The following is a 12,970-nucleotide window of genomic DNA, read 5'->3' as shown; positions in this document are numbered from 1 at the left end:
TTCAACTTATTGAAATAGAACTAAGATTTCTATACAAAAGCCTAAAAAGTACTAGAGAGGGTATGTTTTAGTTGGGAACCTTATATCACAAGACCATTAAACCAACATCAAGTGAAGTCATTAAGTCGACCAAAAATTCACGCACAAAAGGCTGAGCAAAGTATAAATTCATTTAACATCCAAAACAAGAATACATCTTATTGCTAACAGTCATGAAAGTTGAAACTAGCATCAAATTAAGTTCGTACACAAGGTTAACGTACCAAATTCAGCATCTAAAATGCTAAGCAAATCTGCTGGTCGTCTTTAATCAACTGAAGGTAGATTGAGCTTATAAAGATGGTAGTCATTTGACTTGCCCAAATGCACAACCTCCTTAGCTTCTCGAATCCTAGACGATTTCACCAACCCATCGACCACTCTTTGCAACAACTTTGCATCAACATTACACTTTCTTTTAAAAACCTCTTTGCACAACTCAAGAGCCCAATCAAAATCACCCTTTTCGCACGCAGATGAAATGACACTAACGAATATCACCTTGTTTGGAACAGAACCGCTCTTCACAAGTTCTTTATACCACTTTTTAGCCTCCTCCAAATTACTCATTTTACAAAATCCTCTAATCAACGCACCATATGTAAACACATCAGGCTTTAACTTAAAACTTCCCAATTCGCCAACAAGCTTGGCAGCCTCCGAAACTTTGTTCTCATTCATCAGTCCTACCAGCTTAGCATTGTAACTTCTAATATCAGGAGCAACATTCTTGCTAACCATTAGCTTCCACATCTTCTCGCCATCATCAAACTTACCATTCGAGTAAAACACCCCAAGAATCGTATTAAAGGTAACCAAATCAGGCTTTAACCCGTTCTTCTCAATCTCATTAACAAAGGCAGCTGCTTTATCCAATTCCCCCTTGTCACACAACCCCTTAATCATTATATTATACGTGACAACATCCGGCTTCACCTTCAACTTCTCCAGCAATTCCTCAAACAAACCTTCAAGTTTTTCATATTTCTGCGAATTCACACAAGCCCCTAAAAGGGCATTAACAGATTTCACACTCTGCTTACAATTTCTTTCAGGCATTTCATCAAACAGTTTCTGGGCATTCTCAAATAACCCAGACTTTCCATACAAACTCACCAGCCTTGCTGCGAAACTCTCTTTGGAGATGTCGGGTCGGTATTGTTTTTGGTGTTCGAGGATTTCTTCGATCCATTTGTACCGTTTTGCAGAGGCTAATCGATGAACTGTAGATTCGTAAATGCCGGTTTTTGTGCGGAATCTTGTGACATCTGAATACTGTTTGAATTTCTCAACGAGTCTTTTGAGGTTCCTCTCTTTGTATAAGTCGTCGGAGATTACTCTGATCGGAGATACTGAGGCTTCAGCCGTGGAAAAAGTCCGGCGGATTACTCTGCTAAAAGAGGCCATCAAGTGAGAAAAGAGTAGAGTGTACTGAGTAGGGTTTATGGAGGGTTTTGATGCAAATGGAATAATTTTTTTTAAAAAAAGATAAATGAAATAATTAAAACTCGTGATCTAAAATACGTTATAAATACTTTCGGCGTTAACAAGTGTTCTCGTGTGTCGATCGTTGTATTATTTCATTTTTGTGACTATTCTTTTATAGATTTGTTGTGTAACTTTCCATTTCTTATTAATGTGTTGTTGTGATGAATTTGACCTCAAAATGGACACTTTTGGGATGCTACGTATCAAAAGGGAGTCGCTCTAAGAAATACAAACCAAAAGGGACTCACTTTTTGGTCTGTGTATTTACGGAGTGTCTCTTTTGATTTGTGGCGTCCAAAAAGTATCTATTTTGAGTCGAACTCTTGTTGTGATTGTCGTATCCCTTCTTGCAAATTGTTTGACAAGTTTTTTTATAATCTAACTTCATTTGTTGAATTACACTTGATATGTTGTTGTTTTTAATTTGAGAATATTTACAAAGGTGATATATATATATATATATATATATATATATATAAGTTAATCACTTAAAACAAGATTGTGATGGAGTGGTAAGTACTTATTCATCCTTAATCATAAGAAGAATGTTATACTAGAATCGCAAGGTGAAGTGCTTTATATTACAAATCATAATTTGAGTGTGTAAATGAAATGCATGTAATAAGCAAACTTAAGGATGATGAATATATTAAGGGGTCAATTGGACATGATTTGAAATCATATTAATTTGAAATTGAAGATATTATTTGGACACGCAATTCGAATTTTTAAGTTTTTTTTTTTCATTAACATGAAAAGTGAATCCCAAAAGTTATGAAAGCTATCAAAAATTCTCCAATTCTTATAGAGTCTTACCAAAAGATCACAAATCATAGTTTATAATAAAATATTATGTCTTAAGGCTCTGCATTAATAAATCGCATATCTCCTTGTTCTTTTTATAAATAAGTCTTTGTGATTACAAACTTTAAAAAACATATAATTTTATAGAGATTCCCGAGACATTCTTCAACATAATTCTTTTATATCGAGATAGAACCATATGTGAACGAATTCAAAATAATGAGTTTTCGATACAAATATCAAATATAAAAGAGGGAACGAAAACTAAACAAAAAGCTACAAATTCAAAAGTTTGTTTTTTTTTTTTTTTAAAAAAAAAAGGCAACATAACTGCAACAATTCAACTTAATTTCCATATCTATTCAATTTATGTGATTTCTGATGAGTACTGAATAAATTAAGAGTTGAAATTTTGGCCAAACGTCATGCATTGACAATCAATTTTCTCATACCAGCATAAATTTTATTTTAAAAAATTTAAAAATACGTAAAATTAAATAATTTAACTTTGATGCTTTGAATCGTGTCATCCAAAATGAGACATAAGAAGTACCTCTTTTCCTAAATAAATTTATGTTCAAACATAATTGCTCAACGTTCGAATATCTTTTTGTACCTTCAACTTCAAATAATTTAACCAACTTATATCGAAACTCATAAAAAAAAAATTTTGTCCAAACATAACAGCAAAAGTTCCACTTAATTGTCATATCTTTTTCTGCACCGTTAATTATTAAACAAAGGTCTTCAAATTCAATATGCCAATTTAAATTTATTCAAACATCAAATAAAAAAAATTAGTCCTTAATATAAAGTCTCTATGGGCAGGCCTTGGTTACAAAAATATGACATGGTATTGTAGGATTTATTTCTTTTTTCCTTGCAAATTATCCAATATTCATTGTTAATTTTATTTTTATTTTCTTTTGTTGGTCATCTAGAGATATTGAATTAAAAAAAATTATAAAGAGCAGTTCTAACTTCCATTTTGGAAGTTAATTACTTGGCATGTACTTCTTGGAAGTAATAACGTTGACCTTTTTCTTATTAAGGGATTTGATCACCTTATTATTTGACTAATTAAAGCATTAATTCAAACAATAATATTTTAAAAAAATATATATTGTAGGAAACTAGGTAGCCGTTTGGACGTAAAATATTATATTTTAAAAAATAATATTTAAAGTAAATAATTTTAAAAAAATATATATTTTATTTTATTTTTAAAAAATGTAATTTTGTAAATGAAAAAGACTTTTCGCATGAAAAAATGGCTCAAACTCACTTTTACATATTTGGAACTTTCTTTTTTTTTGGAACTTATGTTTTGAAAAATAATAATTAAAAATAAATAAAAATTGATCGGCACATTCACCACGCTACTAGAAATAAAGATTTTTTCCACCACGAATCAAAATAGAAAATTGTGTTATAAAATACAATTTCCACCCACTTTTCATAGAACCAACTCAATAGGAATATACATGTCGGAAACAGATTTATATAGAAATGTCAAAAAGCTTCCTAATTATTATTATTATTATTATTATTATTTATTATTATTATTATTATTATCACTGATTCCGTTTAAATATATGTAGAAATAGCCTTATATAAATATGCAGTTTATATATATACACAATATATCTAAATACAAAAAAGATGGAGCATATGTATTGTACATTGGAAAACACCATACTCTTATCTTATTTGTCACAACTGAAAAAACAGTATAATAACAATATATTTATAATATGACAAGAATTGATTTAAAAATTGATTATGGGATTAATCAAATTGCTTATTGATATTTTAAATTAAGGATATGCATTATCCAATAGTTTTTAATTTTAAAGTATAAGAGGGTTGAGACAAGAATAGGGGTTTATGTTAAGTTGATGTTTTTGGTAAATGTCTGGCCTATAATTGTGCTTTTCTAATATTTTAAAATTTAATTATAGGGATTTGGGGGCCATTAATATTTAATGACATTCTTTTATACAAACAAATTAGGTGTGTTGAAATAAAACAAGTCTTAAATCATGACATAAGCACTATCACGATTTTAAGTTGACCTTAAAGTTGGACTTTTTTTTTAATAAGATTCTCATATTAATACATGGTGATAAATAATATATATTATAAATGAGTTCTAAAATAATACAATCTTTGTCTAATTTAGTTGTGAAATTAACAATCTTATCATAATTTAGGAGTAATTTTATGTCCCATCCTTGAAATAAATTCTATCAATTGAAAAATAATTATAATCGTGAAGTTTTAATTAAAACTCCAAAATAATATTATTTATTTTTTAATTACGTATTTAAAGAAGGGCTAGCATGCACTATTGATACTCTTTTTTTCTTCATATTTTCTTTTAGATTTAACTTTAATATATTGAAATCGCAATTTCTTTTATATTATATTTTTTGAGTGCCGATTCTGTTTCATAATTGGAAGAAAAAGTCATTTTGTCTGAAATAGTTTGTCCAACATTTGACTTAAAATTTATTATTAAGATAATAACAAATTCCTATATTTTTCTTATATTTCTTCTTTTAATTTTTTTTAATTGGATTCATTTTAAAATCTTATTTGGGTAGAATAATTCACAATGCACAAAATGGCAATAAAAATGACAATAAGAAAATCCAAAGAGCAATGGACAGGAGTCAACTAATTCCCTTTAATATAAATATTTGAACATAAATAATTTTGTAAGCTATATATGATTTAGATTATTAAAAAAAAAAGATTAGAGAGTTTTCACATAATTTGAGAAATCATATTTAAGAGGTAATATTTAATTAAAATTAATTTAATGAAACATTTCTTAATTTCCGAGGGCGAGCCATTTTTTTACAAAGATTATGGTTGAGTTTAAAACACCATATAATATAGAAGCGGAGAGATTATTATTTTAATTTATTTGTCTTATTTTTTTATTTTTTTAATACATAATATACAATGTGATTGATATATTTAAAATTAAAAAAATTGAAAAATATATCAATATATTATGCTTATTTTTTTTATTTAAGACTATAAAAACTCTAAAAGTTTTTTAAGAAAATAAACCAATATATCGTTACATTAGACAAATAAGTTAAAACTGAGAAAAAAGAAATTTGAAACGTGAAAATATGGTTCATTGACGAATGGCAAAGTGGAGTTGAAATTGAATATCGTCATCAAGTCAACACCACCAACTCTATTGACGTTTCTCCCGATATATTTTTATTAAATTAATATAATTATATGAGATTAAAAATTTATTTATCTGATTAATTTAAATTTATTGATATACCAATACTCATTTAAAGAGTAAATTTTTCCTTTTAAGAATTTATCCATTTTAGAGTTCGAATTGCTATAATTATAATCGTATTCATTCCATTATACTTTCTGTTTGCTTTTATCGGGTGATTTACAATAATTATATTGTAGATAGGTGATGTGTAGAGTGCATTATGATTCGTGATCGACTGTCTTGTAACGGTAGCTATTGATTGTTCTCTTTGTTTATAGTGATTGTCCACTTTCTCCTTTACACCATTTTTTAAAGAAATTTTAAATAAAAAGACTAATTTTATTAATTATTCTTTAAGAAATTTCTCTATAAACTTGCTTAACTCTAAAAAAATAAATTGTAATGATAAAATAGATAAAATGTAATTAATTTTATTTTAATTTAATAAAATAATAATAATCTAGAATAATTATTTAACAGGAATAATAACTAATATAAAATGGACGAGAACTACTTAGTGGTCAATGTCCTTCCATTTTTAGTAGAAATAAATGTAATCCATGGAACTGACCTAACCTACAAAGGTATTAGTAGTAATTATTAATTAATTATACCATGGAGGAAAGTGAAATATTTAATCTAATTTTTGGTTGACACAACTTGGACTTTATCCTATTAAAATTAATATAACTTATTAATAGGCGGCAAGAAAGGAAGAGCTTTGGGAAAATTATTAAATTAATTTAGGTCATTGAACATATTTTTTAACATTCCAATCAACTTGTATTTACACTTGAATGTGAAATTTTTTCAAATTTATTAAATTAATAAGCATTAAATCATTCAATTATTATATTTGAATACGAAACATTGTAATGCTCACTATCGGTGACAACACCCTTAAAATTTTTTACCATTTGCTTTATGTGGATAATATTTTTCAACATGATTTTATTTTCTTTTCAGAAGCTTAAGCGAGAGAGATATAATTCAGGATGAAGGCATCTTAGTAAGCGATAAATTATTAGACTCAACGAATTGACAAATGTATCAGTTATTAGAAGCGAATGTCGAGTGATGAAATTTATTTAAACTCAATACTTTTAATATGAAATATAATTTATAAAATTTTACAATAAACAGTAAATATATATCTATAGCTTCTAAAATATAACAAATCTAACGTTAAAAATCTTAAAAATTAAACTCATAAATAAATTCTGAATCTAAGCTGATGATAGAGTTCCAAAAAAATTGTGGTGACTCAACGAAAACTTCAGCTGTGTTGACTTTTGTTTGCATGTATCAGTCGGTCAACTGCTTCATTCATTCAAATCCTTTACTACCCCATCAATTCAAAGAGATTAATCAATACTTTAATTATCAGATTTGTCAAAATTTTTGACTTTAATTTTCTTATGTGCGATATCAACAAATAAAACATAATTTCACTTATTCGGAAATTTTAAAATTGTTAATTGCAAAACGGACAATAAATATAATTAATGATAGCGTCATTAAAAATTAAATAAGAAATCAAAAGTCAAATCATACACAAATATATATATATAAATAAACTATTATGTCATATCAAATCAAATTAGATAGAGTAATAATCCTGACGCTTCAACTTAAAATAATAAGTCTCACATCGATAAAATACAATAGAGATATTAAATATATAAATAAGAAAGTTTTACACATCAATAACACATTCTAAAACGATATATATTTAGAACTAAATATAACAATATCACTAACAGATTAGATTAACTAGAGAAAAAGGAGGAGGAGAGGGTACATATATATCTAAAGTAACAGTTCAAAGAATAATAATATAAAATAATAGCAAGAGAATTCAATCCAAAATACCATTTAATTTTTATTTAGCATAATTAAATATGCTTATCTCCTAACTCCTTTAATTGCTATGTCTAATCATCTTTCTTTGAATAATGTCAACCAAATTCCAATACTTTCCCCCACCCCCCCACCCCCAAACATATATCTATATGTGTGTATAAATACAACTATGACTTGAGAATTTCATGTAAAACCAAATCAAACAAAAAAAGTATCTTTGAAATTATCAAGAAGAATAGAGAAGGTATTAATAGCAACTATATTATAAAGTTGATTAATTATGGCTGATGAATATTTTCAAGATGGAGTCTATGGAGAAAGCTTGTGGATTAATTCAACAAAAAATATTTTTAGTTTATCATCATCAACTAATTCAATTCTTGATCCAATTATTGGACGATATAATTTTGCATGGCCAAATGATGATCAATTTTTGGACATGAAAAATATGTCAAATAATAATGATGATTATTATTCTAGTTCTGATGATTCTATAGTTTTTCAAGAATTTCCCAAAAATCATAACTTGGGGATTAATGAAAATTCTTCTTCACCAGATTGGAATCACTCAATGTAAGTAAATCTTGTTTTTCATCATTTTTTCTTTGTGCCTCTTAGGAGATGGAAGGGTTATATAATAATATTCGATTATTCTCTTCGTCTCAATTTATATGTTAGTGTTTGAATGAGTTCGAGATTTAAAAAAGACCTAACAAGTTTGAAGCTTGTGATCTATAAATAGTTATATAAGTCTAAATCATCCTATTATTAAAGATAAAAATGAAAATTTAAAATTAAATTTGGGGGGTGGGGGTGGGGGTAATGATAGTTTTGAAGTTATCACTAAGATGTTGTAATTTATTTGATATATATATTTTTTTATTATAGTTTTTTTTTAAAAGGAATTCTTTTTTACATTTGAATATAATTTGACTTTGAAATTCTCATTTTATTGTTAATGAATAATGACATCATTTATATACTATTCCACAAACATTTATAACTTATATATATTTACACTTATTTCAAAAGCCTTTGATTTTTTCTTTAAACTTGTACCTAGTCAAACAAGACTACTTAAAATGGAACGAAGAAAATAATTTTGTATTTCTTTTTTCATTGAGTATTTTTTAATTTTTCAATCCTAACAAATAAATTTTAAGTCTATTTTAATACCGTAAACAACATATAATGTGTATATATTGGTAAAGTTTTCTTATATATTCCATCTTTTTTTTTCTTTGGAATTTTTCAGCAATGATTCCATGTTACAAGAAAAACTCAACTCAAGAGAGAATTATCCTAATCATAATGAATTGAAGAGGAACTTTTCCAGCATAATTAGTGAAGATAATTCCTTAATTAAACCAATTATGAATCAAGATTTCACTAATTACTATTCAGATTTGCTTCAAACATTGTTTGCTAATACTGATCTTCATGAAGAGCAACCTCAACAACAATCTTTCAATTATCCATCATCATCAATAAATCATAGACAAAAATTGAAGGATTTTGTACCTTCTTTGCCTAAGGTAAGTACATCCACATAAATATAGTTTTGACGTATTTAAATATGTTATCGAACTTTGATGACGTGATCAAATCATCATTTGTCACATGAATCAAATATTTTTACGAAACAGGATAAGTTTTCGGTTAACTCATAATGACATATTGCATAAGCCTTTTCTCAAACAAAAATAATATAAATAAACTCTTTTTTTAAAATTCGATAAAATATTTAAGCTTTTTCCCTTTTATTTTATTTTAATCTATTGGTACAATTTCTTTTCAGTTTGATATTGAAGAAATTGGAGAGTCTAAATTAAGCTCAATTACCAAGAATAACACAAATGAACAAACAAACAAACGGCAGAGAATTGAGACACCATCATCATTGCCAACTTTTAAGGTATATATGCGAATACAATTCATTCGTTTTAATTAATACAATATAGTTTAATTTGCTCGATATAATATTTTATAATTTTTTAAAATTTAATGATTTTAAATATATCATAACTTATTTGGCTATATGTGGTTAAAATTATGAAATTTATGATCTTAAATAAGCGTAGAGCTAGAGGAGGAGCATATAAAATTAAAATTATTATTTATTTATATATAGACAAAATTGAGCTTTGTTTATTAATTATTTATTATTATTATTATTAGGTGAGAAAAGAGAAACTGGGTGACAGGATAACTGCCCTCCAGCAATTGGTTTCACCTTTTGGAAAGGTAAATACTTATTTTTTTTAAAAATATTTTAGAGAGTTTTGATTAAGGGAAAGATTTTTTTTTCTCCATAGTTTTTATATTGTTTTTATATATAAGTTAGTTGGTCAAATCATATTAAAATATCATGCTCTTTTTAGTACATAAAAAAACTTTGATCTTTTAGGTGGTCATTAAATTAATAATTCTTTCGTTCTTATTTGCTTGTTCGTTGTTATTATTTTAGATTTTATCCTTTTTATTTAGTTTTTTTTTTAAAAAAAATATAACAAATGAAATTGATGAATTTATTTTAATTAATTAATTTGACTAGTAAACATGAATTCATTACTTAGTTTTCTTCAGTTATATAGATACTTTCTTAAGGGTAAAATACAAAGAATAGTGAAATTTATGTATTGATTCTATGAAGTGTCAAATATTAAAAAACGTCAATTTCTAGTAAGAATGATATGCAAATAGAAATGAATCGAAATAGTTATTAGTATTTCAGAAAGTCACTTTCTTCAACGATATCAATTTACCTATATTCTTCAAGATTTCAATAAATCTTTTTATAGTTTTATTAATTGAATTCACAATTTGTTGTCTCAGACTGATACAGCTTCAGTTCTCCAAGAAGCAATCGAATACATCAATTTTCTTCATGATCAAGTCAATGTATGTTTTTTTTTTTTTTAATTATAACTCCATAAAAATTAATAGTAAATTTACCTATAAAATTAAATATGACGAATTAATATTTGATTTATTCAGGTATTTAGCAATCGATATATGAAAAATGGACCACCCACACAACATCAACAGGTAGGAAATCTATATACCCGTTAATTTTATATCACTATTTTATAGCATGTTACGATATGTTTATTACAAATGAAATTACTTTTTAAATGACGTGATTGTATAAATATTTTTTTATATTGTCTGAGAATATAGATTGTTGAACTCTAATTTTTTCTTAATTAACTATGATAGGTTAAGGAATTACAAGAAGGATTAAAACAAGGGTTAAGGAGCAAAGGACTATGTTTAGTACCAATATCAAGTACATTCCCATTAGCAGCTGAGACTACTATGGAATTTTGGACACCAACATTAATGGGAACTACATTCAGATAGATTTCGAGGCGGATTCAGATTTTAAAATTAATGAATTCTGAACTGTGTACATATTAAATGAACATCTTAATTAAGTCAAATACAAAGTTTAGATTGACGTTATAATTGAATTCTGCTGAACTTGTACCTCATACGCACCCTACTCCATCTTGATCATACAAACATCAACCAAAAAGAGGAGAAGCTTAAGAAATTATGTATAATTAATTGATCAAAACAAGGTTATTTTAATTAATTAAGTGATGTTGTGGAGAAGAATAAGGAATAAACATCGCATTATTACTAATATGGATTGTGGTTGAATGCTTAAGATTTCTCCACTCCTAGTTAGAAGTTTTAGTTTTGAGCTCCTAAGAATTAAAAAAAAAAATCTTGTTGGAAACACCATCATCAAAATTGAACCCTACAATACCTGAATCTGAATCTAATTAAATTTTCATACAAATTTTAAATTCCAATATTGATACCGAAAAATTTAAAAAGTGGGAAAAGCAAGTCAAGGGAAAAGTGAAAGGAAAACAAGTGGCTATTGATCAATTGAAGTGAACCAAAAAATGTACCTACCAAACAAGTTGGGCAGTTTTGTTGACTATTAGCATCTCTTGCTATACCTTTTTTTTTTTATCATCTTTATGTGATTTGAATTTGATTGGTTGATTGGTATCGTAGTATACATTAGAGAATATATCTCAATATTTTGTGTTCGCTCGATTTTTTTAAAAATATTGCAACAATCGTATTGAATTGATCAAATAGGCTTTGGGTTTAAAGTTCATACTCAAAGGCTAAGTTAAAAGAAGAAAGACCGTTCGAGTCCTACAAGAAGCCACCGATGTGGTTGAAATTCTTTCGATTCATTGGAATTCTTCAATTATATACTTTTTTTTTTTGGATAATTTAACATATCACCATAAATATTTTTAAAGAGTTCGAATAACATTATCTTCTATGCTTTAATAAATATTAAATATTAATCGTTGAATTAAGCTCACACATTTTCTTGGACTTACGAGAATATATATGGCTTTTTTAATTTGTTCTTATTTTTACTTTTCTTGCATTTTCCTTGAGGGATAAGTGGATATACCTTAAAGGAATATATACAAAGGAATATTGAATAGGAAAAGTGTCTTGGCATCATTATGATGGTAGTAAAATTGTATGTTCAAGTAGTCTCATAGCTACATCAGTGTCACAATTTACGTGACATTTACTTTATCGATTAAAATGAATACAACATCTTTATAATTAGAAACAATTGACCTTTATATATATAAATATATATATATATATATATATATATATATATATATATATATATTACTTAGAAATAATAGATCATGTAAGTTAATTTTGGGAAACTTACAGAAATTTTATTAGTTTATGAGTTAATTACTTAGATACATTTTTTACTTTGTAATATGACAAATTTAGATTTTGGTGCATTCGGATACATCCAAATACATGTATCTCAAATATATATGATAAAAATTAGGTGTAATTTGTTCTAGATACACAAAGTGGACGCACATGTATATGAGATACATAGTAAAATATTGCTTGTTACTCTCTTTTGTATCTGGTATGCCATATACGTGGAAATCACACCAAATACATATATATACATGTATCTAGTGTGATTAACATGTATCTGAGATACATGAGTATCTTTCTCCCCATCTCGCTCGTCTTTCTCCCTACTTTAGTGTATCTGGACTCAAAATACGTGTATCTTACTCAACATATGATCGAAAACTCTTAATTAATGGTGAGATACATAATTGTTTGAAAGTATAGATAAAATTAGTATAAATGGTATCAATATATTTCTAATCATAAGGTAGTTTCTCCTCTCCTTTCTCATGCCTCGTATCATTCGAAAATCATTACTTGTCTTTTCATGAAGATTAATATGATCGAAAATCTCCCTCGAATTATGATCCCAACGACATAACTGCCTCGAATAATACGAGGTTTCATTAACACAAACATATATTAAATACAACATTGTTGGTGTTATTTCACAAGTGAGATTTGAAAGAATAAATATATATAGAATTGATCCCGATCCTTACTTTTGTGGGGATAGAGAGAAAATTTCCAATAAAATATGTGTTGACACCCAATTTTTGACCCACGTCGGTACAAATTAATTATCGA

At 26.9% G+C, this 12,970-nt stretch overlaps 2 protein-coding genes across 2 annotated transcripts; one reads left to right on the top strand and one right to left on the bottom strand.

Moving 5' to 3' along the window:
- Nucleotides 1–152: 152 nt before the first annotated feature.
- LOC101250372 (small ribosomal subunit protein mS78 (rPPR3a)) lies at nt 153–1,696 on the bottom strand. The gene has a single exon (XM_010319354.4). The coding sequence runs from the start codon at nt 1,444–1,446 to the stop codon at nt 307–309; it is 1,140 nt and encodes a 379-aa protein (XP_010317656.1). The 5' UTR covers nt 1,447–1,696; the 3' UTR covers nt 153–306.
- Nucleotides 1,697–7,539: 5,843 nt separating this feature from the next.
- LOC101263190 (transcription factor bHLH112-like) lies at nt 7,540–10,915 on the top strand. Its single transcript, XM_004234534.5, has 7 exons — nt 7,540–8,020; nt 8,703–8,982; nt 9,246–9,362; nt 9,626–9,691; nt 10,283–10,348; nt 10,445–10,495; nt 10,667–10,915. The coding sequence occupies exons 1-7, from the start codon at nt 7,728–7,730 to the stop codon at nt 10,808–10,810; spliced, it is 1,017 nt and encodes a 338-aa protein (XP_004234582.2). The 5' UTR covers nt 7,540–7,727; the 3' UTR covers nt 10,811–10,915.
- Nucleotides 10,916–12,970: the final 2,055 nt, after the last annotated feature.

This window comes from Solanum lycopersicum, chromosome 3, assembly GCF_036512215.1.
Source record: "Solanum lycopersicum chromosome 3, SLM_r2.1".
Classification (NCBI taxonomy): domain Eukaryota; kingdom Viridiplantae; phylum Streptophyta; class Magnoliopsida; order Solanales; family Solanaceae; genus Solanum; species Solanum lycopersicum.
This window is presented reverse-complemented; position numbering and strand designations above follow the sequence as displayed.